Source organism: Lissotriton vulgaris, chromosome 2_1 (genome assembly GCF_964263255.1).
Source record: "Lissotriton vulgaris chromosome 2_1, aLisVul1.2, whole genome shotgun sequence".
Classification (NCBI taxonomy): domain Eukaryota; kingdom Metazoa; phylum Chordata; class Amphibia; order Caudata; family Salamandridae; genus Lissotriton; species Lissotriton vulgaris.
The window spans coordinates 941,961,403-941,986,361 of NC_141687.1; the positions used below are offsets into that span (position 1 = coordinate 941,961,403).

A 24,959-nucleotide genomic window follows, 5' to 3' on the forward strand; every position below is an offset into this window, starting at 1 on the left:
AAAAATTGTCAGATCAACAAATTTAATTAGGCTGTGCACAATTAAGTCTGAGTCAACGCTAGTTGACCAGCCACTTGTATGTTGGCTACAATTGTTGTCATTCATGATGAAGGTAAACCATGAGAATGCTGCTCCTCCTATCGCCCCATTTCTCTGCTCAACTCAGAAGTCAAAATTCTGGCCAAATTGCTGGCTTTACCCTTAATACAGATTATCCCATAACTTGTACACCCTTCCCAGTCAGGCTTTATGCCAGGAAGGAACACTGCAATAAATATGCGTAGGCTGCATGGAGTTGTGGAGCGAGTAGACACACTAATAGAAGATGCAGTGATAATGTCACTGGATGCCAAAATGGCGTTCGATACAATTGAATGGCATTAATTATTTGCAGCGCAGGAAAAGTTGGGATTCAGGCCCAACTTTGTGGCTTGGTTGAAACTCGTTTACAGCGACCCATTAGCACAGGTGGTAGTTAATGATAAAACCTATTAAACTTTCCCACTGGGGGGAGGGACGAGGCAGGGTTGCCCCCTGTCACCCTCGATATTTGCCCTTGTACTTGAACCCCTGGCAACTTGGATCTGTGGTTATCCATTGATAAGAGGGGTGCGCTGGATGGGAGAGTGGGAGGACTGAATTTCCCTTTATGCTGATGACGTACTTTTATACCTAGCCTCTCCCAAATCCTCACTGAATAGAGTCTTAAATATATTTACAAACTTTGGGAAATACTCAGGCTATACGATCTACTGGGCAAAGTCTATTGTTTATTTATTGAATGGCGCACTTCCCTCGTTAATCAGGGGAAATGAGACAAAAGTGTCCTTAGAGGGGTTCCGATATCTAGGTATATATATTACCACTAATCCAGCCCTATTCTATGATCGAAATCTTTTACCCCCATTAGAACGTTTGAAGGGAGATGTACAACCCTCAAGATCCTTTCCACTCTCTCTGCTGGGACTCACTGCACTATTTAGGATGATGGCACTCCCCAGATTTTTATACATACTGCAAAATGCACCATTACCAGTCCCCGCCTCCTATTTCAAAGCCATAGAAAGAGAGCTGAGAACACTCTTATGGGAGCAAGTCCCTTCGAATAGCTACACAGAAATTGGTAAGGGGGTGGTACGATGTAGATATGGGAATCCCTGATATACGGAAATATTACTGGACATCACAGCTAATGGTGGTCAACCAATTACTACATTGAACCTATGACGATCCAGCATTTCAGAATGGACAAACTGGTATTACCAGGTGGTAGATAGGAAAGGGCACTCTACTGCACACCAGAATAACAACAGCTAAAAGCCCCCCACTAAACATACAATTCAGCTCTGGCATGAGGTAAATAAAAGCCTGAGATGGGCGAACAGGATCACACAGGCTACCCTATTATGGGATTCTGAATGACTGGGAACCTTGAGGAATATCAATGGTTTTGATCGATGAGATCTCATAGGTATTTCCCGAGTGGGAGACTTGTGGATACAAGGGTACAATGAGGGGTGGTTCCCTTTGCTACACTACAGAGGGAATATGATCTAGCAGATACTGAACTGGTTTGATACATACAAAATAGACATGCTCTCCAGGCAGCCATCCCTGGTGGAGGGAGGGACTCCCTGAGTCCTCTCCACTCGAAGAAAGAATCCTCACTGATTATATGAGTTGCAAGGGGTTCTCCTTGAACTATAAAAAATTATTAATACCTCTCCTGACCCTCACCTTCAACTCCGAGAGCACTGGACAAGAGATATTGGGGAACTAGATGACGAGGAATGGCACGGGGCGCTGGCCTCACCTCGGGAGGTTGCCATTTCCTTGCCATTCAAATTAGAACAACTCAAAACATTACATTGTGTACTTCTCATGCCACACTCTTGTTAAGATCAGTCTCAGGTTAGATCCTACTTGTGGGAGGCACTGTAGGCAAGAATGCACATTCAACCCATGCCTGCTCTTTCCCTTACGTATATACCCTTATTGTTTTTCTCGACCTAACATGTAACGATGTAACTATGCTCTGAAACTGTGTAATCTTGTAATGATGTAACCAGCAACTATGGTCTGATACTCATGTAAAGCGCTCTGATACCTTAGGGTCTAGCCAGCGCTATATAAAACCTTTCAAATAAATCAAATAAAATTTGGGACTTCTTGTACATAAAGAAATACTGGGGATATGTTGTACGCTGCATGGAAGAGACACAAGGTTTGAGATTGGAGCCAGAGCCTAAATGGTGCCTCCTTAAAGAATGAGGGGGGAGGCTACAGTTTGGTATAATGTTTATTTGTTTTTTTATTTTTATTTGGAAGGTTTTATATAGCGCTGGCTAGACCAGAAGGTATCAGAGCGCTTTACATGAGTATCAGACCATAGTTGCAGGTTACATCATTACAAGATTACAGTTTCAGAGCACAGTTACATATTAGGTCAAGAAAAACAATAAGGACATATACATGAGGGAAAGAGCAGGCATGGGGTGAGATTCAGGGGAGAGGAGGTAGGGGCAGGAGAAGTAGAAAAAGAATGAAGGAGGGAAAGAGGAGGGGGAGGGAGAGAGACAGACAGAGTATGAAAGAAGATTGGGAGGGTGGATGGGGCACAAACCGGTAGACGAGTAAAAGCTGTGTCCAAAGTCCGGTAAGCTGTGATCCCAGGGGAAGTGGAATCATTCCCACATCTCCATTGCATGAGGCTCCCTTGACGCAGTGGACTCTCTCAGAAGGGTCTCTGAGACTCCAAGGCCTAACTACTGGATCCTTCCCCAACAAGGGGAGAGGGAGTGCTTAGGCAATGGGGGGGTCATATCATAACCTCAAATGTGAGTGGCTCCCTTGACGCTGTGGACTCTCTCAGAGGGGAAACTGAGACTCCAGAGTATGACTGTTGGATCTTTCCCCAACAAGGGGAGGAGTGCTTAGAAAAAGGGCACAAGGGACGGGGGCTAGGTGGCGTAGATACATGTTATGTCGAGAGAAAAAACTAAAGACATATAGGTAAAGAAAAAAGCAGGCAAGGGGAGAGATTCAGGGGAGAGGGGCTAGGAGCAGGGGAAGTGGACAAAGAATGAAAGAGGGAAAGAGGTAGGGGAGGATGAGTGACAAAGCATGAAAGAGGAGGGTGGAGGGGGTACAAACCGGTAGATGAGTAAAAGCTGTGTCCAAGGTCCGGTAAGCTGTGATCTCAGGGGAAATGGTATCAATCCCACATCTCTGTAGTAAAGAAATGCCCTGTGTAACACTGGGAATGACAATAGCCAAAGAAAACATAGCGAAATCATGGGGTGCTCCTGAAACGCCGGCACTCCGTCTGCGGATGAATGACGCGGACTGGTGCCTGATATCAGAAAAGCGGTACAAAAGGGGGGGTGGTGATGGACGGAGCATCTGAATCAATCAAACACTCACACCCAGTCAAAAGATCTGGGTTTAATCCATCACCGTTCTTTAGCCCACTCTGCCACCCCAGTTCAGACATGGCTATATGCAAATCAGTCTGACCCTGTGCCTCATGGGAACAGTCCAGCCCGAACTGCCAAGCCATGTCTTCCCTGGACCGGAAACAAGCTTCCGAGGACCGGTTTCTGGCATTCCAGCCGTCTTCAGCCCAGCTTGCTTGAATCCAGTGGCAAAGTGAGCAAGGGACTCACGTCTGAGCATACCCTGCCACACTTATGGCGGCCAAAAGCGGTACAAAAGGGGGTGGTGATGGACAGAGCATCTGAATCAATCAAACACTCACACCCAGTCAAAAGATCTGGGTTTAATCCATCACCGTTCTTTAGCCCACTCTGCCACCCCAGTTCAGACATGGCTATATGCAAATCAGTCTGACCCTGTGCCTCATGGGAACAGTCCAGCCCGAACTGCCAAGCCATGTCTTCCCTGGACCGGAAACAAGCTTCCGAGGACCGGTTTCTGGCATTCCAGCCGTCTTCAGCCCAGCTTGCTTGAATCCAGTGGCAAAGTGAGCAAGGGACTCACGTCTGAGCATACCCTGCTACACTTATGGCGGCCAAAAGCGGTACAAAAGGGGGTGGTGATGGACGGAGCATCTGAATCAATCAAACACTCACACCCAGTCAAAAGATCTGGGTTTAATCCATCACCGTTCTTTAGCCCACTCTGCCACCCCAGTTCAGACATGGCTATATGCAAATCAGTCTGACCCTGTGCCTCATGGGAACAGTCCAGCTCAAACTGCCAAGCCATGTCTTCCCTGGACCGGAAACAAGCTTCCGAGGACCGGTTTCTGGCATTCCAGCCGTCTTCAGCCCAGCTTGCTTGAATCCAGTGGCAAAGTGAGCAAGGGACTCACGTCTGAGCATACCCTGCCACACTTATGGCGGCCAAAAGCGGTACAAAAGGGGGTGGTGATGGACGGAGCATCTGAATCAATCAAACACTCACACCCAGTCAAATGATCTGGGTTTAATCCATCACCGTTCTTTAGCCCACTCTGCCACCCCAGTTCAGACATGGCTATATGCAAATCAGTCTGACTCTGTGCCTTATGGGAACAGTCCAGCCCAAACTGCCAAGCCATGTCTTCCCTGGACCGGAAACAAGCTTCCGAGGACCGGTTTCTGGCATTCCAGCCTTCTTTTTCAGAAAAGACAATATATGAAAGATGTGGCGGCCTGAAAAAATGGGTGCAGATATGGAGTAAATGGAACTCATTTAGAGGAGACATATGTAAGCCGCCAGTGCTCAACACCCATCACATAGCAAGGAACTAATAGGTCTGTACTCCATAGTTGAGGGAAAATTTAACAAAACAATGTTATAAATATGTAATCTATAGATTCTCTGAAAGCCATTCCTTCATTACTAATGTCATGCAATGTTAAAGATATACCCTGGTTTTTGTCATCAATAAAAAGAATAATAAAAGATAAAAATAAAACTCCTACTCCCCAGCTGCCCAACAAATATCTTCCAAGGTCTATACACATGCAATGTGTACTGCCAACTGGTCCCTAAGAGGTAGTCATATAACTCATATAGGATACACGAGAAGTTGAAGTCTTCGTAAAGAAACACTAAAAAGATGGTTGAAGGCAAGCGACCTCGAGCACATTTAACAATACCCCACCCCTCCCCTCCCCTCCCCCTCTTTTTAGGTCTCGCGACCTATCGATGTGCGCAAGCGCATCGAGCGAAGCGAGAATTCAAGTGGTGAAAACATCCTGAAACCAAAGGGCTTTCAGCCCCGCGGTTTTCATGCAGTTCCCGTGTACATGCACGCGCATCGCATGCAAGCCCAGCCCAGTCCTCCCCTAGCAGCACTCCTCCCACACCAGCAACTCCCCCCTCCCACACCAGCACCTCCCCTCTCTCGCATTCACGCCATCAGGCTTCTCCTCCCCTAGCAGCACTCCTCCCACACCAGCAACTCCCCCCTCCCACACCAGCACCTCCCCTCTCTCGCATTCACGCCCACCCACCAGGCTCTCCCGCCCCCATCAGGCTTCCCTCCCAATCCGCCTGCCTCCCCTCGCGCATTCACGCCCCCCCACCAGGCTCTCCCGCCCCCATCCGGCTTCCCTCGTAATCTGCCTGCCTCCCCTCGCTCGCATTCCCGCCCCAGGCTCTCCCGAAACTTTACTTTTTTCTTCGGTGAACGGCACCGATTACCACTCATTTTCACTACTTAAAATGAAAATCTGTACCCCGATTCTGTACACTGCGCCTGAGAAATAATTCCAGTTTCAAGCCAAGTCCATTAGTCATAGATCACTGTACGTCAAGGCCTCTAATATGCTTACAAAGAGCACAATACTGGTGTACAGGAGTGAAAGCGCCATTCGTAGGCTCTCCTGCCCCATCCGGCTTCCCTCCGGCCATTTGCCACACTCCTTGCCTCTGTCTTGCCTCCCCCTCCATTCTCCTCCCCTCGCTCGCATTCCCGCCCCCCACCAGGCTCTCCTGCCCCCATCCGGCTTCCCTCCGGCCACAGCCCTGGCACTCAGGTACGCCCTAAGAAATGCATGAATCTATTTGCATTACTGTTTTTCCGGACAAATGTCTATATTCCAGCGAAAACATACCAAGTCTAAATCATAATGTACATCATAATTGTTGTTCTGCTGATCCATTAAAATAACTTATAATAGAAAGATAATCGCATTCATTTGTGCAATGCTTTTCAAGATCAGCTGTGAAAGTCTTCTGCGATGCTATCTCACTGTGATACCATTAAATATTTTAGTCAGGACTCCAGTGCAAGCCAGACCCGTTGGCCTGGGCATCATCATTATTATTATTTAAGAGTGTTTTTTTTTTAATCATCCAGCTTTTATACCTCACTGGAGATAAAGATGCTAAATCCTACAGTGAAGAATACTCTTCTACCTTGTTGTGATCTGCCTCAGTTGTGCACTGCATATTTCTTAAGTGACTGGTGTGACTGGTGTGTCTGTTGATGCACATCTGTGGGCTGTCTGCTTGGAGTGTTCATGCTTACAGTGCTGCGGAAAATAAAGCTCGATTTTAAGAACAGTTGGTTAAAGCGTCTAAACCCGTTCCCAATATCCACTAAGCTGCAAAAACTAATTTTCTTTTACATAATTGTCTTGTTTGCTATTCTGACGCAGATAGCCGTTTGCCGTTGACAGTTACGTTCCCAAGTGGATTTAAGAAGTAATTCGTGGCCCCAGGCTTACATTTGTTTTCCCCACACAACATTTCTGCAGGCACACCATTTTTTTTCCCTCCTTGTTTTGTTTGAGGTCACCACAGGAGCCCAAGGAGCTTCAAAGTGAGCGCTCTCACCTTCCGGATTGGTGTTGAGCCCTCCCCCACCCTCCGAGCACGAATGCAACGTTTCCCTCAACCCACCCTTCCCCGTGCATAGAGTGCGCAGCCATCCATGTCCTTACCTAGAAGAGGGGAAACTTTTAAGCCCTTTCTGTGGCATCATTGACCAGCTTGCAACACGCACTCATTAAGCTGGACAGGATGCTTTGCAATAAAACTTTTTTAGATGAATATATATTTTATTGATAAAGTACCCTGAGCAAAGTTGTATTTGCTATCTATCACTCTATTACTGCATTTGCAGCTTTTATCTCTCCTCCTCTGCGAGCTTTCCAGTCGTTCCTGCCACCCCCTCCCCCATTTAATTTGTTTCCTGTCTCTTCATTGCTTGCCCGTCCCCCAAACCCTGTGCCTTGCTACGGTTTTCAGACTGCCGATTCTGCTGTGAAACCACTGTTTTGCCCTGCCTGTGTTTATGCTGCATGAGTTATTTCTAACCCTGCAACAACCTTAATTGCTGGGTGTTATATACAAGGCTATGGTCGGTGCTTAGGGGCTACATGTCTGTGGCCAGCTCACCATGATTAAAAAAATAAATATTCATTAAAAGGGAAATCACCCACGCAAGCCCACTATCACCCACGCAACACCACACTCACCCACGCAACGCCACTCACCCAAGCAACCCCACTCATCCACGCAACCCCACTCATCCACGCAACCCCACTCATCCACGCAACGCCACTCATCCACGCAACGCCACTCATCCACGCAACCCCACTCATCCACGCAACGCCACTCATCCACGCAACGCCACTCGCACATGCAACGCCACTCACCCACGCAACACCACTCACACACGCAACGCCACTCACCCACGCAACGCCACTCACCCACGCAACGCCACTCACACATGCAACGCCACTCACACATGCAACGCCACTCACACACGCAACGCCACTCACACATGCAACACCACTCACGTTGCCAATAGCTCTCGCAGTAGGAAAGTTGGAACCATTACAATTGCAAATAACAATGCCTTTTATTTTTTTTTCATTTTAAAAACATAAAGGGCTTTGTCATTTACAAAACCAGTAGCTCCAACTTTCCTACTGCGAGACCTATTGGCAACGCCAGTGCTTGTTGTATAATACCGACCAGTCAAGAAAACACAGATTCTTTTTTTTTTTACAGATTTATATAGCGCGAACTCGACCCGAAGGTATTGGAGCGCTTTACATGTACACCAGTTACGTTAAACAAGGACACATTATTTTTTTTGTCTTTTTGGCAGGCACGTGGAGATAAAGTGACTTGTCCAGAATCACAGGATGCTGAGCCGATCGGCGCTGGGGCTCGCACCTGGTTGGCTCCCCAGTCAGCAGCTCCGGCCGTAAGACCACATCCACTCTCGATGACAGCAACCGATTCAAAACGATGTAAAGGGGCTATCAGTGTCAGCAACAGAAGGAAAGTAATTTGGAGAGTTTATTTCCGCTGACAATAAAAGATTAGGAGAACTCAGTTTGTGTCTCGTTGACCTCACGTAGGCGCGTCAGAGTTCAAATGACGCATAAGTCCTGCGACGGCATTTTCAATTGTGGTGGCGCGGCGGGATAAGGATTAGTTCTTCCAGAGAAGTTGGACTCTGGCAGCGTAAGAACCATATCGGCATTTTTGACGTTCATGCTGCGCGTTCATACCCCGGAGGAAGAAGAGAGACGGGTGAGCGAGCTTGAGACCCCACTAGGGCTGATACCGACAACTAAGGGCGAGAGAGGTGAGATGTTGGGGAAACAGCCCGCCCCCACCAGGAGCGCCCAAGGGTTTAATGTGAGCGTAGGACAGAACATGACTTCGGTAGCAGGGCTTACTCTCGCGTTTCTCATTCCAGTCGCTAGTTGCTCATCAGAACGGTTTTTGTTTCCTGTGTGTCTTGGGAGTTGTAGTTCTATTTATCTCACTCACATGTATACCAAGTTCGGCGCAGAGACAAATTTGGATTGGATGAGCTGCGTCCGCATGACCCCGGCAAAGTAAGCGCTGACAGACGACGCTGCGATGGCGGAGTTTTTCCTGAAACAACTTTATCCATTAGAAACTGTTTTTAACCCTGGTGATTGTCACTAAACTGAAAGCCCTGCAAACGGAAACAGTGTAGCAATCCTGACTCCTGAAGCGAACACCATTCAAAAATAAATTGCTACTTCTTTGAAGCCCTTGCATTCTTTATGTAAATATTCAAGCAAACACCTGTTCCTCTTTCAGTTCTGTACCGTCACAATCTGACATCAAATTATTTTCTTATGTAATAATCAAAGCTATAAAAATAAAACATTCTCAACCAAGTGCTAAGGCAACAAATCTTTCCATAAACAGTTTTTGTGATTCCCCTTGTCTTCGATTTCCAGACCTTAGTTATCCAAAATTATGAAACACTCAAGTTATTATCAAAAGCTGATTACTTACTGCAAATATCAAAACTAGCATGCATCTTTTGAATCACTCTGGTGTTTGCTTTTTGGCGCATCATTCACAGAAGGACTCATCCAAAAATCCTAAACTGGCCAAATCACTCTTTTACGGGGGAGTGGGGAGACCTCAGCCAGTTTGTGAGTTGACAGTGACAAAGCAATTTTCATAGCAAGCGATAGCACAACAACCATCTCCTTGCTGGGTTCTAATATGGGTTTCATGCTCACTCATGTTTCTTGATCTAGTATATGTAAGCACAGTTGAGCACCACATTTTTAACTACAGCAGAATATGAAATTGGTTTTCTCAATAAAGGGCTTGATTTTGTGTTCGAAAGGAGTCGTGTCCATTAGGATGGCAGAAGTCATTAAAATCCGTCATCCTGACCTCAGTTTGTCAAATTTTTAGAGGACCTCTGGCTCAGCAGGCATCTTTATACCTTGAAAAGAACCGCTGTCACATTTGTTTTTCTTCCTTACGGAAACAAACCTCCAATGCTAGAGTTTCTTTCTCCAAAAGAAAAAAAAAAATACTTTTGCAAGAGTTTGGGGGGGGGGGGGTTGTTGGTGAGGGTTATTATTATGTTTACTGACCCTCATCACCAGGCTTTTCCTTGCAGTAAAAGACAAGGGGAAATATAACTGTCCACTTTAAATAAAATAGACTGGGCAATAGGATGGCTTTACTCAAAGTGCCCCTACTCTGTCAGGAGTAAGCTTATGGTCTGCCTATCTCTAAATGAGGTGCGTAGAATACCCTGTCTGCAAACTCAAAAATTGGCCTGAGGTACTTAATCATTCTCTTCCTTCGTTTCTCATTGTTTTCAGTGACTGATGATTAGTAGCACATCTGAAACAATTCATTAATGGTGTGTGGCATAAGGCAAATACTCAATTTAAGCTTTCACCTTGTTTAACATTCACCTTGAACCACGCTGATCTTGCATCTTGAAACTACAGTATTGCATGTTAGTCAACTTCTTGATGTTAAAGCCTCAGGAAAGAGTTACTGTTAATCTCACCCAACCTTAAAAACCAATGTGATCTGGCACTTCTAGTTGAAGACATGTCGGAAGGTTTCTTCCCAGCCCAAACAACCACAGAAAAGTAGTGGGGTTTTACTTTGGATAATGTTCTGTCATAGTTTTCACCCATCAACAAATACATTGAACAGCTCATACACCGATTTTTATATTCCTTGCGAATTTTAGCAAGCCAATGCTGGCTGCTGTCCCTCTGTTGTCTCTAACCAGCCTAAAAGCTCTTTTCCACTTAACGCCCAGACTACTCTCAGAAGAAATGTGACCACTTCTAAATAAGAGAGAGGTTTAAATTGGCTAGGAACACATTTCAAATCTCTTGATTTATAAATTTCTCCACCTGGAAAAGCCCACCTCCTGTGGTCTACTTAGATTCTCGTACAGACAGCTGGGCCATTAGAACAAAGAGTCACTGGAAACTGTGAAAATCAAAACCTCCCAGTCTTTCACTGGTGGTACCGTCAATTTTTGGAATTCTACTGTCGCAGCTAAGAACTAAATCACAATTCCTGTCATCTAATGTGTATAAACTCCAGTAGATTCTTTATCTGAACCCCTCCCTGTGCAAGACCGGTTCAGAATCTTTTGCCATTGTTCATCACTAGGATCATGCTGCGCTATTCAGCGTTTTCAGTGGCACCTCACGGATCCATTGAGTGTCATGCCACTCACCATAATAGGTGTGCCCATGACTAGTAAAAAAAAAATTCTGCATCTACAAAAAACATGGATATGTTTTGTATAACTTGATGGGGTTGTCAGTCTTCAGGTTTTTTGAAAAAAACCCAACCTTTTTTAACTCTGGACAAGATGGTACCTTCAAAGTAGTCTAGCTTAAAGCCATGTTAGCAGCTGATGACTCGCAGATCCTCGTGCCTTTTATCTTTGGGGCTTGGACAAAGACTGTGACACTGCATCATATCAATTTTGTCAGTACATTCACCTCAAGTCATTGACTGATTCAGACCAAACTTCATATGGTTTCTCCAAATGTTTTTGCTCGTCTTTAAAGCATGAATGAGAGATGAATGAGAATTCTTTTATAGCGCATGGCTACCCGGAGGCATCCCAGCGCTTAAGCTACGACACAGGGTCTGAAAGTGAAAGATGGAAACCAGTTAGTAGTTAGTTTCCGGGGAAAAGCCATGTTTTTATTTTCTTGTGGAATGAAAGATGATTGGATTCCTGACGAAGGGAGAAGGGCAAAGAGTTCCATAACTTTGAGGTGTTATGGGAAAAAAGGCGTCCCCCCAGAGCAAGCCTTATTGATTCTGTTGACTTCTGCCAGATTAAGATCATTGGAGCGGAGATTTCTGGGCATTTTGTATGGTTTGATCAGGTTAGTAAGGATAGGGGGGCCTTTGCCTTGCAGATTTTTATGGGCAATACAGAGGGCCTTAAAGTGTACCCGTTCTTTTATTGGTAGCCAATGAAGTGATCTCAACGATGGCTTGGCTGAGGAGCGATGGTTGGTGCTCGTCAGGAGTCTAGCTGCTGAGTTTTGGACTACCTGGAGTTTGCAGATCACAGAGGCGGGGCTCCCAGATAGAGCGCATTACCGTAGTCCAGTCTGGATAAAATCATGGCTTGGACTAGGATCTTTTTGGCTCTGTCAGGCAGTTGAGGCAGGATTTTGCATATAGATCTTAACAAGCCAAAGCAGGTGGCCACAGTTTTCCTGGCCTGTGCTTTGAATGAAAGGTCCTCGTCTAACCAGAATCCTAAACTCTTGATCACACTTCTTGGGGTTGGGACAGCGCCCATAGAAGGGGGCCATAACTTAGGGGAATTGAATGATGCCTTCCTGCCCAGTAACATCACTTCAGTCTTCTCGTTGTTGCGTTTGAGCTGGGACTGGCCCATCCACTTTGCTACCTCCTCAAGACAATCTCTCAAACTCGAGTGGGACAGATCTGCCTGATTCAGAGAGACCACGAGCTGGGTGTTATCAGCATAGCTGATTAATTCAATTCCATAGGGAGCCACTATCTCGGCTAAGGGGGACATATACACATTAAAAAGTGTGGGGCTCAGGGAGGAGCCCTGTGGTACCCCACACTGCAAGGGTATCCGTGATGAATGGCAATCCCCTTCAAATACTTTAAAATACCTTTCAAGGAGGAAAGATTCAAGCCATGAAAGGGCTTTTCCTGAGACTCCGATTTTGTTTAGACGGGCTAAAAGGATACAGTGGTTTACAGTATCGAAGGCGGCGCTGAGGTCCAGGAGGATGATGGCCACATTGCCACCTGTGTCCAGGATCCTCCTCGACTCTTCAACCACCTTAAGAAGTGCCGTCTCCGTTCCTTGTCCAGGGCGAAAGCCTGTTTGAGAAGGATGAAGTAGGTTAGAGGCTTCCAAAAATGAAGACAGTTGGCGGTTTACAAATTTTTCTGCCAGTTTACCGATACCCGGGAGAAGGGAGATGGGACGATAGTTGGATAGGTTACCAGGGTCCAGGTTAGCTTTTTTTAACAATGGTTTGACCATGGCCATTTTCCAGTCCTGTGGGACTGTGCCTGCTTCAATCGAGGACTTGATCAGATTGGTGACTGGAGTAGCGATAATAGGCAGGACTGATTTCAGGATGTTAATTGGAACAGGGTCAAGCGGCGAGCCACTTTTTACTGAATTGATGAGGTGGTAGCAATTTCTCGGTGAGCGGAGTGAAGGAGGAGAGTTCAGGAGTGGCGACTTGAAAGGGAGGTTTAGTTAACGATAGTGATTTGGGGGATGGTAATGGGTGGAAGAACTAGAAGATTTTTTTGAATTTTAGTGTGGAAGAAGAGTGCAAGTTCTTCACAACGGGACCCTGATGTGTTTGGGGCGAGAGGGGGGGTCAGGAGGTTTCAGCAGGGTCTTGACAATACTGAAAATTTCTTTAGATGAATTAGGAGATGCAATGATTTTCTCTGCGTAGAAAGCTATTTTGGCTGCCTTTAAAGCAGATTTATAGGCTTTGATGGAGGCCCTGTATTTAGTTTTTATCTCTGGATCAAAGTCTTTTCTCCATTGTATCTCCTCTTTTTTTACCTCTCTGTTTGAGTTTTCGGAGTTCTGGGCTAAACCAGGGATTATTGATTGATCCTCTTTTTTTGGATTACAGATTTCCTATGGAGACTGATATCCAGTGAGTGCTCTATCCAACGGTTAAACTCTGGGTTTGCTGTATTGATATCAGGGTTAGTGGGAGGTGAAGTGGTCCTTAATACTTCTGACCATTCATTTATATTGAGTTTAGACCAATATCTTCTCTGCGCTCTATAGAAAGTATTGGTCCTAGCTGGGGGAGGGACACTCCGAATGAAAGGTATGGTAAAATTGTCTAACCACGGAACGGGGCTTGGATCGGTGATGATTAAGTCTGTAATATTTGAAAAAATAGGGTCAAGCAGGTGTCCTTTTATATGGGTGGCTTTTTGAATTTTTTTAACCATTTCACAGGTCTCAAGGTCTTAAGCCAGATCCATAGCTATCGTGTCTTGCGGATCGTCGAAATGGAGGTTCAGATCTCCCAATATAGTGAAGTTAGAGGCAGAACTGGCAAGGTTTACAACCGTTTCTAACAGTGTCCTATGGAATTGTCCTAAGGATCCTGGTGGGCGGTATACTAAAAGCCCTGTAAAGGAGACTGAAGGAGACAGGGTGATCGAGAAGTGGGCATTTTCACAATCAAGTAATAGGCTGCCTAACAGACGACAGACTAGATGTTCCTTATAGAGGATAGCGATCCCTCTTCCTACACTCCCTATTCGGTCAATGTGCTGGATTAAATAGCATGGGGCAGAGTCTCCATCCAGTCTGTGGTTTAGGTCTTGTGCTAACCCTCTTCCTAGGATGAGGGGGTCACTTGAAGTGTCCATATAAGGAGAGCAGGCCTTGGAGACACAAAAAGGACCACCATTTTCAACATGCGAAAAAGACGGGAGAACCATCATTCATCTACATCCTCTTCCGTGTTGATACCTGCTCTGTAATCTATCCAGCAGGTACACTTACTTTACCTGTTGTGTTAATATCTCAAATGGAGGCTATGATGAACATTTTCAAAGCACCTCCTCCTGAGAGACCTTTGCTGATTTGTTTGACATTGGGTGATTTGGTATTAGTGAAGCTCGCAGCTTTGTCACCTTCTGTTCTGTGGGTGTTCTTTATTCTTGATCTCTACTGTTTTGGATTCTGTCTGGCTTTGGTCTGTCAGTTTTTTACGAAACCTCCAAGCGCAAATCTTGAGGTTTGCTCATGAAAGTCACAGTATGTAGAGGAGACTTCTTAAAGCTATAAATATAGAAATGCAAAATTTCTAAAGTTACAAAGTAGTCAATCTTTGCCAGGATGCAGAAGGCATTTAGCTTCAGCATTACAGCTTCCAAATTATGTGACTCTGGTTTCAGATGAGATTGATATAGGAGGGATTCTATTCTCCCTTGGACTCTAAATACTTCTTTACTGGTAGATCTTTGGCCTACTAGTTGGTCAGATACAACCCTAACCCAGAACGTTCTGCTTCAATAAGTGTTCTTTGCTGGAGTTTTTAAAAACGCTGGTGAAACTTTCAGCATTGATTTGTTTGGGCAGGAGGATTTGGCTTCTCTATTAACAGATTCTGAAAGGAAAGCTTACTGTGGATGGTTTCCATCATTCAATGATTCTCTCATGGGTGAAGCCAAGGAGCCTTGGTCAAAGACCCAAGCTGCTCCTCCAGTGTCTGAGGCTGATTTAAGCAAATATTGTGCAGGTCCTTCAGACACCTCTGCCAATCTCCTGGCACATCTTAATTCAGAAAGTGTAATTGTGCAAGATCGACTAGTAAGCTATAGGAGACCACTATCCTTACCAACCTAACATACAGGAAACCCAAGTAGCTAGGTGCCATGGGCGAAAATTATTTTGCTTCAGGAAGTCTGTCTTTGATGTTTCCCAGCACTATATATTTGTTTTCAAGATGCATACCAGCATTGTGTAAGCCTACTGATTTAGCTGTGAATTATGAAAGAGCTGTTGAATGGCTTGCATCATGATTGAGTGGGAGCCCTCCAGCAGATTACACAGCCTGGGTTGAATGCTGTAGATGCTATGGAAACGGGTCAAAAGCACCTTCAAGGGATTTATTTAGAATACTCTGTTCTATTGCTTTTGGTATATATTTTTAACTGCAAGAGTTATTGATAAACTCGCCAGAGAGATATTATTCAAATGTCTTATCTAAGAAATATTTTTGTTCCTTGTGAGGACATAAGAACCAAGATTGGGTTTCCCATTACATTCAATCGTAGATGCTGTGTGGCACGTTCATTTGATCAAAAAGTCTTTCTCTTCCAAACTTTACTTGTTGCTAGAGTATGCCTATTACAACACACACAAACGGTAACTTGATGGAGCACACAAAAGCAGACTTGCAAAGAAATGGATGAATATCCCAGTGTGCCCTTTACTATTTCCTCCATAGTACACCATTCATGCAGACGATGCTTCTGTCAAACAAGACACTTTATGCAAGCAATAGAGACCACACCCAGTCCTAGTTGTGGTGGGTGCCACTGATTTTACAGGAGAGGGCTTACAGGCTTCCTTCTCTCCATGGGCTTCCTTCCCTCCATGGGTGCAAGTAAAAATCTCAGCACTGCAATCTGATGCTGCCAACCATTTGTCTCACTTGGTAAGAAAAGGCAGACACCACTCTTGATGTTAGTGCACTCGAGCTTGAGGCTGCTGGGCTCTGGTCCAAAAGTACATTGTATGCAATACAAATTGTTGCCTTCATTAAACAGCAGCATTGTCCCTCTAAAACTCCACCAATCCCAAGCCTCTTCTTGCAATGGGCAAATAGCACTTCATTCCACACTTATTCAGGTGTTGGTTAAAAGCTGTACAAAGTACTTAAAACATGGATGGTAACCAGACATTTGTTTTATTGAATGCTAGCTAGTAAATCAATTGCTTGGTTTGAACCAGTACATTCAGCAAATGCCCGGATGTGGAAGGCCATCCCTAGGAAACGCAAAGCCTCTCTAGAGTTGGCTTTTCTTTTGGTTGCAATGAACAATTGAGATGGGATGACTGACAATGCTTTTTTTCTTTTGTCTCATGGTTTCTAAGGTTGTGTATTTGAAGGTGGTACTTTAACTTGTTTGTATCAACAGCCAGGGCAGAAGGCCACTGGACAGAATTAAAATGGCCTCTGAGCTCAGTTTTACCTTCATGAGAACAGATGGTGCACAATAATAGGAAGGGCAAGATGTGAATCCTCTTTCCAGTTGGTCTACTTTACTTTTAGTGGGACAATTACAGCACTACTCTACAAGGTTACCGTACTTCTAATTGGATAGAGGCATGATAGCTCCGATTTGCTGCACTTCTAATGGAAGAATATGTGCACTTACCAATAGAGCTGCAGCACTTTGAATCCGCATTTGTCAACAGAAATGCTAGAGATGAAATTCAATTCTATCTGAATTTCTCTGCAAGCCTGTCTTTCTGAATAGGGTTTTGTGCACACTTTAGCTGGGCTATTATGCATTCTGTGGGGCCAGGAATTGCACTTCACTCCTGTAGGGCTGTACTTGTATTACTGCACTAGTCCTATTCTGTTATGCACAATAAAGATGTAATGCTTTCCTTTTGATTAGACATCCTTGTCTCACATTCAACTGTTCTCTTTATTAGAAATAGATCTTTGTTTGTTTTGAAAATAGTACCATTGCCAACAATGCTTTATTGTTCCTTGCAGCTTTGCTGACCTACAATGGAAGTCACTCACTCCATCAAGGAACGGACTATTGCAGAGAACAGCCTGATAATACTGCTGCAAGGAATTCACGGGCTTGTCACCACTGTGGAGCTACGGGACGAGAGCACTGCAAAGGGACGGGTCATCAACGTGGACGCCTTCATGAACATCCGCCTCGCAGAGGTGACCTACACAGACCGGAAGGAACGTGTTTACGAGCTGGATGACTTGTTTGTGACTGGCCGGAACGTCCGCTATGTTCACATTCCCGATGAGGTGGACATTATTAAAACAATTGAGAAACAGCTTGAGACAATTCATAGGGTTCGCAGATTTGGCGATAAAGGGCGGAAGGAATTCCCTACAAAGAAGTAGAAGTTTTGTGACTTCCTATTGAATTGAAACGTTTTTTTCGTTTTTTTCTTTTTCTTTTTAGGGATCTAAGTTATTCTTGTACATTACTATGAGGAAATCTCCTCCAAAAGCAATTTCTAAATATTTCAATAAGTTGTGCTCCATGTTTAATGGTTTACAGCTCAGAACACAACCAAAGGTTCCTCTGAGCAGCCAGTTAACTGTTGCACATGCGTTGGTGCTTAGGAGAAATGAAGACCAAACTCTAGGGTTCTGATTTGTGTTAGGAAACAATGAACTTTGTTTACTGACCCTTCTTTCTTAATTCTTTCTGCTACCGGCACTGCTGCTAGGCATTAGTAAACGGGTAATATAGATGTTGCTGGAGTCTAAAACTTCATGGCAAGTTATTATTCTTTTTTGCTATCATTAAAAGGGCCTTATTTGTAAACTTTTCTTAAAATCAAAAGAGCAAAATCTATTTCCCTTTTTGTTAGATTTTGATATGCATATATTTGTTTAAGGAGGCACTCTATATATGTTCAAAAGTTACTCCTGTCAAGAGTACACACGTTAAATACTTGAGGGTGGTGGCAGTAAAGTTGGTGTTGGAGTGATAGCTGATTAGACCAGACAGAGAGTCCTCTCCCCCTCCCCCCCCCCCCACCCCACATGTGGATAAATGCATTATTTTCATGCCATTTCTGTTTGGTGACAGTCTGCCTTACTTTACTTGAATGAATTAGAAGCACATCCTTAACCATACAAAGCACTCTTTCTGATGGATTATTTTACAAGCAATTTTGTATAAATATTGTTGGTCTAATGACCACATATTTTCTGTATATAAATAAAATAAAAATAAAAGTTAGTGTCCTTGTTTGTATTTTCATTTGAAAAAAGAAAAGTTTGTTACCTGGTGATACAGTTTTGCGCTCTATCTGTGTTGGACGGTGGCATGGAAAAGCTTTATGTTGCATACCTTTTTAGTTTTGCCTTCCTGGCTCCTGTGGTGATACTGACAGATTTCTGTCAATTACTGGAGTGAAAAGACAAATGAAGTTGTGAATATCCTTCCTTCTCTGTAGAAGGGCAAACCTTGATCTTTACTTTCTTGCGTTGCCTATTTAACTTTGCGTGGCTCATATTAATCACTTCAGTTAGCTAAGATGTACTGTGCACTGCACTCCAGTCCCAAAAAATGACTGCTTTTGCAAGCGTCTCTTGACAATTTTGAATTTTACATTTGTTTGGTACTGTCAATGCTAATCATTTGTGTAAATAATTTGTTGGACAAATTTGAACATTCAGCGTGCACCAGTGTAGAATGTATTCATAATATTATGTAAGTGTTTCATCTAGTTTTTTTATGAATAGTTACTTTTAGAAACGTTATGATTATATCACAATTTTGATCCTCTAGTTATGTATTTCCTACACGTAAATGTAAATCCGTATTTGTAAAACGTGAACTACTCACCCTTGCGGGTCTCAAGGCGCTGGGGGCCGTCGTGGAAATTAAGTGAGCTATTGCCCAGAGTCACATGGTGCTGAGCTGAGCTGCTGCCGGAGCTGAGGATCGAACCATGAACCCTGAGCTCCGAAGTCAGCTGCCCTGGCCGCTGCACCACACCTCTCCACAAACCGTGCTAAGGGCTTTATTAAGTGGTCAGGGAAAGGCAGCTGCCACAGGGCGGTACTGATGAGCTCCACCGCCATCCGTATTACAAGATGGCTTTCCGCCGAGCCGTCTATGGCTGTCTGACCGTCAGCTTCAAGTCCCCTGCAACAAAGGATTTGGGGTGCATACTCGACCCTCTCCTTTTCTTCCAGGCAGAGCAAGACATGGATACCTTTCTCTAGGTCACCCATGCACAGCAGCATCTTCACCCTGAAGAATACAACCCAGTTTGCGGCGATCTATAGGTAAGTCCTTTTTGTATCATATACTCATTGCGTATATGGGCCCAACTCCGGCAATGGGTAGGTGTTGTTTTTTTCCACATGTATCCTGTATATGTGTAAATTCTGCACATTTGCAGATGAAATGTTCACACAAGCATCGATCCATCTGGAAAAATAATCTCCACTGCCGCAAGATATCTGCTGCCACACCGCCGGCAGTGTGGTCAGCTCTTAATATGACGGTCTTAAAACAACCAGGGCTGAGGACTACTAGTGGACGTGGACTCAGTCTTCCAGTGGGCGGACAGCCAAACTCCTAATGATTCCCGTAATCTTTTAAATTACTGTGATTTAAAATTAAAAATAAAGCACATCCATTATGGGGCTTAAAGTACAATTTCTTTGCCTTCAGGTCAAGTTTTGCCTTTGCAGATTACAAATAACAAAATTAACTAAATGGTAGTAGTAGTTCCACAAAAGGAAATTACTGCACAATCAAAGCAACAAATGTACTATATCTAATACAAAAAAATTAACATGTGAGATTATTATTGAAGGTTGAGGTGCTAAATTAGTTCAAACACCCTACTACCAGAAGGTGTAATTGGCATATCTTAGTAAAAAATAGCTCAAACCATGAAATAATAGAACCTTATAACAGCACTCTCCTAAGTAAACCGAAAAGGCCATTAGGTCCTCGGATAGCATCAAGACAATATATGCAATTGTACGAAGATTTACAACTACTCAAAGTTGAAAAGTATCGCTTCTCTTAATGTAAATGCTCAAAAAAAGGTTCACGAAAGATAGTACTTCCACTGTTTTCTTTTTCTATTCACAACAATCAGCCGGCACGTGTTTTGTCTTATCCAAAATACTTTTTCAAGGCAGTTCAACCAAATTGTAACTCAAATTGTGCTGCCCCTATACACTGCTCGCTTAACGTGGTATTCAGAAAAAAACGCATGGAGCAGGAGTTTGGTTACTGCGCCACGTCCGTTTGACTTTTGTTGTAAAATAGAGACGTACTATGGACTCCATACTAAACATACCTTGGTTATCATGCTTTGGTTCGAATGACACTTTTCAGAACAACTTCTATTGAATGAACCGTGGAGCTGAGGACTTCGTTTTTTCCCGAATACCACATTGATGATGTGAATTGTATTGTTTGTTTGGATGTCGCCAGATATTTTATTACTTCAGCATGTGCTTTCTACGTAACTTATCGTTGTTTTAGGGCTTCAGTTTATATTTTTAGGTCATAATGTGTTTTGTGTTCTTTGCTTGACCTCTGGATTAGTAAGTAAGCCATTATTTTAAGGCTCTTCTTTCTTCCACTTTTGAAACCTCTTGTGAATTTCTTAACAACTTTGAAGTGTGAGCATATATTTCACTATGCAAGGACATTATGAAGCATTTATATGGCCACCTTCTTGAAGGTAGGCACAGTTAGGTGGCAGTGGCCTCATACTTCTGCAACACCATTTTAGTGGTGGTTGTACCTGTCATTTTCTCCTGAGTTAGTTGGTGACATTAACATCTTTTCTGCAGGACCCTCTATTCTATCGGTTCTTTAGCTGCATCTTTCCTAGGAATCAAGCTTTTCCACTAGAGCGGCTCCCAGTTCATCCTTTGTAAGTGGGCGATCTAACCCCACACTTGCTTCGTCTGAAAGGGACTTAGGCCGCTTCTTAGATGACCTTCCGCCTATCACCTCTGCCGATAAGCATTCCTTGGGGGCGTAGAGATCTGCAAAATACGTAGCAAAGCTCTCGGCAATAGCCGAGGGGTCTGAGATGGGTGACCCGTCATGCCCCACAATACCAGGGAGAGCCTGGGGGCAGAGTGACCCCTGACAGTCTGTGCAGCAACTTGCTAGATGTTTCCCCGCACCAATAGATCCTGCTCTGGAACGCCAACCATGCCTGGCAGGCCTCGACTAGTAGGAGATACGAATAGCTCTGTTGCGCGAACAGCAATTGGCGGCAGACCTGCTGCCCCCTATTCTCTCTACTGCGCCCCTCCAGCCCATGAATTTCAGCTTCCGCTCGTATGAGGGATTCTCTGCGCATTCTACAGGCCGCCACACAGAAGGAAATGCCCACCCCACGAATTGTAGGTTTCATCGCCTCCCACAGAGATTCAGCCCCCTTTACCAAGCCGACATTAAACATCAAATATTGATCAATGGCCTCTTCCATATATCCCCTGTAGTCCTCCTTCTGGAGGTTCCAGACCGAGAGGCGCCAACTAAAATGCCCCCCCCTGCCATCCCTGCACGTAGTGATGGCCACCGGGGAATGGTCCGAGAGCCCACGAGGAAGAATATTGGCTGCCACCACCCTGCTGTCAACTTCCCGGTGAACAAATAAGTAGTTGATGCGGGAATATGATTTGTGTACAGCCAAGAGGTAGGTGTATCCCTGCGTTGTGCCATGTAACCTACGCCAAGGGTCAGCCCAGTCAAGGTCCATCACAAGGTGGGTATGTCGATTTAGATTCCGTATGAATTTTCCTGATTCATGCCCTTATGTAGGTATTATTCACATTGCCCTTCTATAGGCATAGATATCCAGTCCTTATTTATGCATAGTCCATGCTACCCAAATACAGGCATTGCTACTTCCATCCGTTCATCTACGTCAGATTGAGTTCTAGGAAAACCAGACCCGTAAGCTGTTAGGGACTTCCCCTTGCTTGTATATTGATTTCTCCAAGAACTCATTTATTATGCATGCACTTCTATTCCTTAGGGGTTCATTCATGACATTCATATGCCCGACTTTACGTCAATACTGGCATTTCTAAACACCTTCAAGGTATAATATACCTTCACTTGCTATGGCAAAGCACGGTCTGGTTCGGTGTAGTTCAACTACCTTCTTGCATGACGCAGCTCGCCACAGCAAGTCCTGAAGGAAGCCAACTCTCCAGCTGACTCACTGACTAGAAGCTGGCGGGGTGTTGGGAAATCGAGTCCAGAGAAAGAGATACCAACCTCTCATTCTAAGGTATGGAGCTGTTTAGAACCTAGACAAACCTGGCAATTCTTTGCAAAACTAAATGATAGCTAAAACAGCACCTACTCCTTTCCCTTGTACTAGACCTAGGTTAGGTACACTGGGGTAGGCATATTTTAGAAGCACCAGTTGAGTATTTTAGCCTGTGTTATTTATTTATGTATGTATTTTTATATATGTCATAGCAACAGACCAATCTATTACAGTATTATTTTATATTACTGTTTACGCTGTAAGCATTATATTTCGCATTCTGTCTAACGATTGTAGCAGTTCATATCTCTTGCATGTGAAATAAGACTGTTCAATAAACCCTTTTATTGAAACGCCTGTCTCACTATTTCTATGCAAATCTGTAGAAACAAAGCATGCACGATTGACTGAGTGAAATAGTTATCTATTGTTTCCACGACTCTGAAGATATTGTTTTGGTTCTAAGGGAAACAAAGTTGTCATGTTTATGCGGTTGTCGGAGACTAATCCCTTCTTGTTTATTCAAGAAAGTTTCTAGTGACCTCTGAGTTAGCTGGCACACACACAATTAAGTTTAATATACTCGATAGAAACATACTGACCTCAGCCCTATGTCAAATCTATAGTGTATATTATTCCAATGCGCAGAGTCTATTGGTAATATAGGAACTACACTACAAAGGGAATAAAGTTTGGTATGGTGTCAGGTCTCCAGTGGACACCGGGCCTCCATCGATCTCTGGCCGCATCCATCACATCATTCCAGTCCCCACCTACAACTGCCAGGCCATCTGGTAGATCCGGTCACAAGTCTCTCCACCAACCCCTAGGACAGTGTCGGGGGGGTATATACACTCCCCAGTACCAGTTTTGTCACCCACTGTAGCCTGTAAGAACAAGTACCGGCCCTGAGTGTCCCCCCCAACCCCCCCCCCCATGTCTTAACATGCATGTATGAAACCCGGCGATGGCTCAGGACGGCAACACCCCCGAAACCCCCTCACAAACCCAGAGTGTAAGACCTGTACGTAGCCAAAGCGTTGAAAGCACAGCGCCTTCGTCCCCAGGAGGTGCGTCTCTTGCAGCATTAATATATCTGCGCGGGCGCGCTTTGCCTGTTTAAGGATAGCCACCGTTTAATATTGTCAAGCGCCCCTCTGACTTTCCAGCTGATTATCCGAAGGGACCCAGGGGGATCAGGTGAACAACCCAACATATCTGCCATTGGAGGGCTCAATAAACGCTAACGACACAGATGACATCATACAAGAAGCGCAAGCTGACTCTGAAGTAATGTAAGACCGTGCAATCGAAGAACAGAAACTCCCCAAAACAACCCAACAAGTCCCCCCCCCCCCCCCCCCTCCTCTTTATACTTCAATAACAGTGAAGTACCTGTCGTGGCTTGCAGACCAGGCTGACCCCAACGGGAGGCCCAACCTCTCACCCGCCAATGGATACCCAACTTACAGCCCATTGCCTGCTGGCCCTTCCTTTGTTCCGTAAGGTCCCACAGAGATATCGGCCTTCTCCTGTACTTCTCCCGTCGAAGCAGCATAACAGAGACCCTGAGACCAAAGTCCCATCTATCGGCTTGTCCGCTGACGCATGCTGTCGTGGGGCCGACCCAGCCCGAGAGGAGGTACCGCAGGACTGGGATCGCCGTCTAGACCTGGAGCGCCTGGTGCCCTCCCCTTCAATTTGGGCTGATTCTGGGCACCCCCGCTTGAGGAAGAATCAGACTCTTTTCCAGGGTGATGTGTGGGGACACAGCTGCACTGTCTCATCGGTCCACAGAAACACCTCCTCTGGTGAGTTAAAGAAGTGAGTACGGGATCGATACACTACCCGCAACCTGGCTGGATAAAGCAAAGCATATGGAAGTTTGAGCTCTCGGAGGCGAGCTATGGCCGCCAGGAAGGAATGCCTCCGGTGCCTAACCAATTTTGTATAGTCTGGAAAAATCAGAATGAGGGCATTGTCAAATAGTAGCGGTTCTTTGGCCTTGGCCTGCTTCAAGATAACGTCCCGGTCATGATAATTGAGTAGCTTTACAATGATGGGCCTCCGGCGAGCTCCCTTTGGGGTCTTCTGCATTAAGGCCCTGTGGGCGCGCTCCACAACAAAACATTTGGATAATGACTCCGGGGGAAGCCAGCTCTCCAGCCACTGAGTAAAGAACAACTCCATATTTCTATTCTCGCATCCCTCGGGAAAGCCAACAAAGCGTAGATTGTTGCGCCGAGCCCTCCCCTCGGCTTCCTCCACTCTCGATGCTAGGCCACGTTGGGTGGTCTCCAAAGAAGCCACCTGCTGCTGCAGGGTGGCAACTACTTCTTCCAATCCTGAGATTCTTGTTTCAGTCTCAGTGATGCATGCAACCACATTCCGTAGGTCCTGCCGCAGCAGTATGTCAGAGACAACTGCCCCAATCTTGGCATCAAGGACGTCCCTGGGCTGTGTGAAAGCAGCCATTATAGTGGCATTGTCTTGCATATCTCCATGCATTCCCCTTGGTGCTGCCGCAAAGGCCCCCTGGCCTGTGAATTTAAAAATCGTACTCTGCTTGGCTGATCCTCCCCCTGCCTTATCTCTCATCATGGCGGGCAGCGCACCTCCCCTCGCCCTGAGCGCCATCAGGATAAAGGAGTCCGTCTAGTCAGATTGGAAGCTGGAAGAGTAT

General features: G+C 45.0%; 1 protein-coding gene across 2 annotated transcripts; it reads left to right on the plus strand.

The window, feature by feature from the left end:
- Window positions 1–8,368: 8,368 nt before the first annotated feature.
- On the plus strand, window positions 8,369–18,217 carry LSM10 (LSM10, U7 small nuclear RNA associated). 2 transcript variants are annotated; one of them, XM_086958745.1, is made up of 2 exons: window positions 8,369–8,502; window positions 17,022–18,217. In XM_086958745.1, the coding sequence occupies exon 2, from the start codon at window positions 17,037–17,039 to the stop codon at window positions 17,394–17,396; it is 360 nt and encodes a 119-aa protein (XP_086814871.1). In that variant the 5' UTR covers window positions 8,369–8,502; window positions 17,022–17,036; the 3' UTR covers window positions 17,397–18,217. The 2 variants fall into 2 exon arrangements, with proteins under 2 accessions (XP_086814871.1, XP_086814872.1); XM_086958746.1 differs by having other exon boundaries at window positions 8,421–8,557.
- Window positions 18,218–24,959: the final 6,742 nt, after the last annotated feature.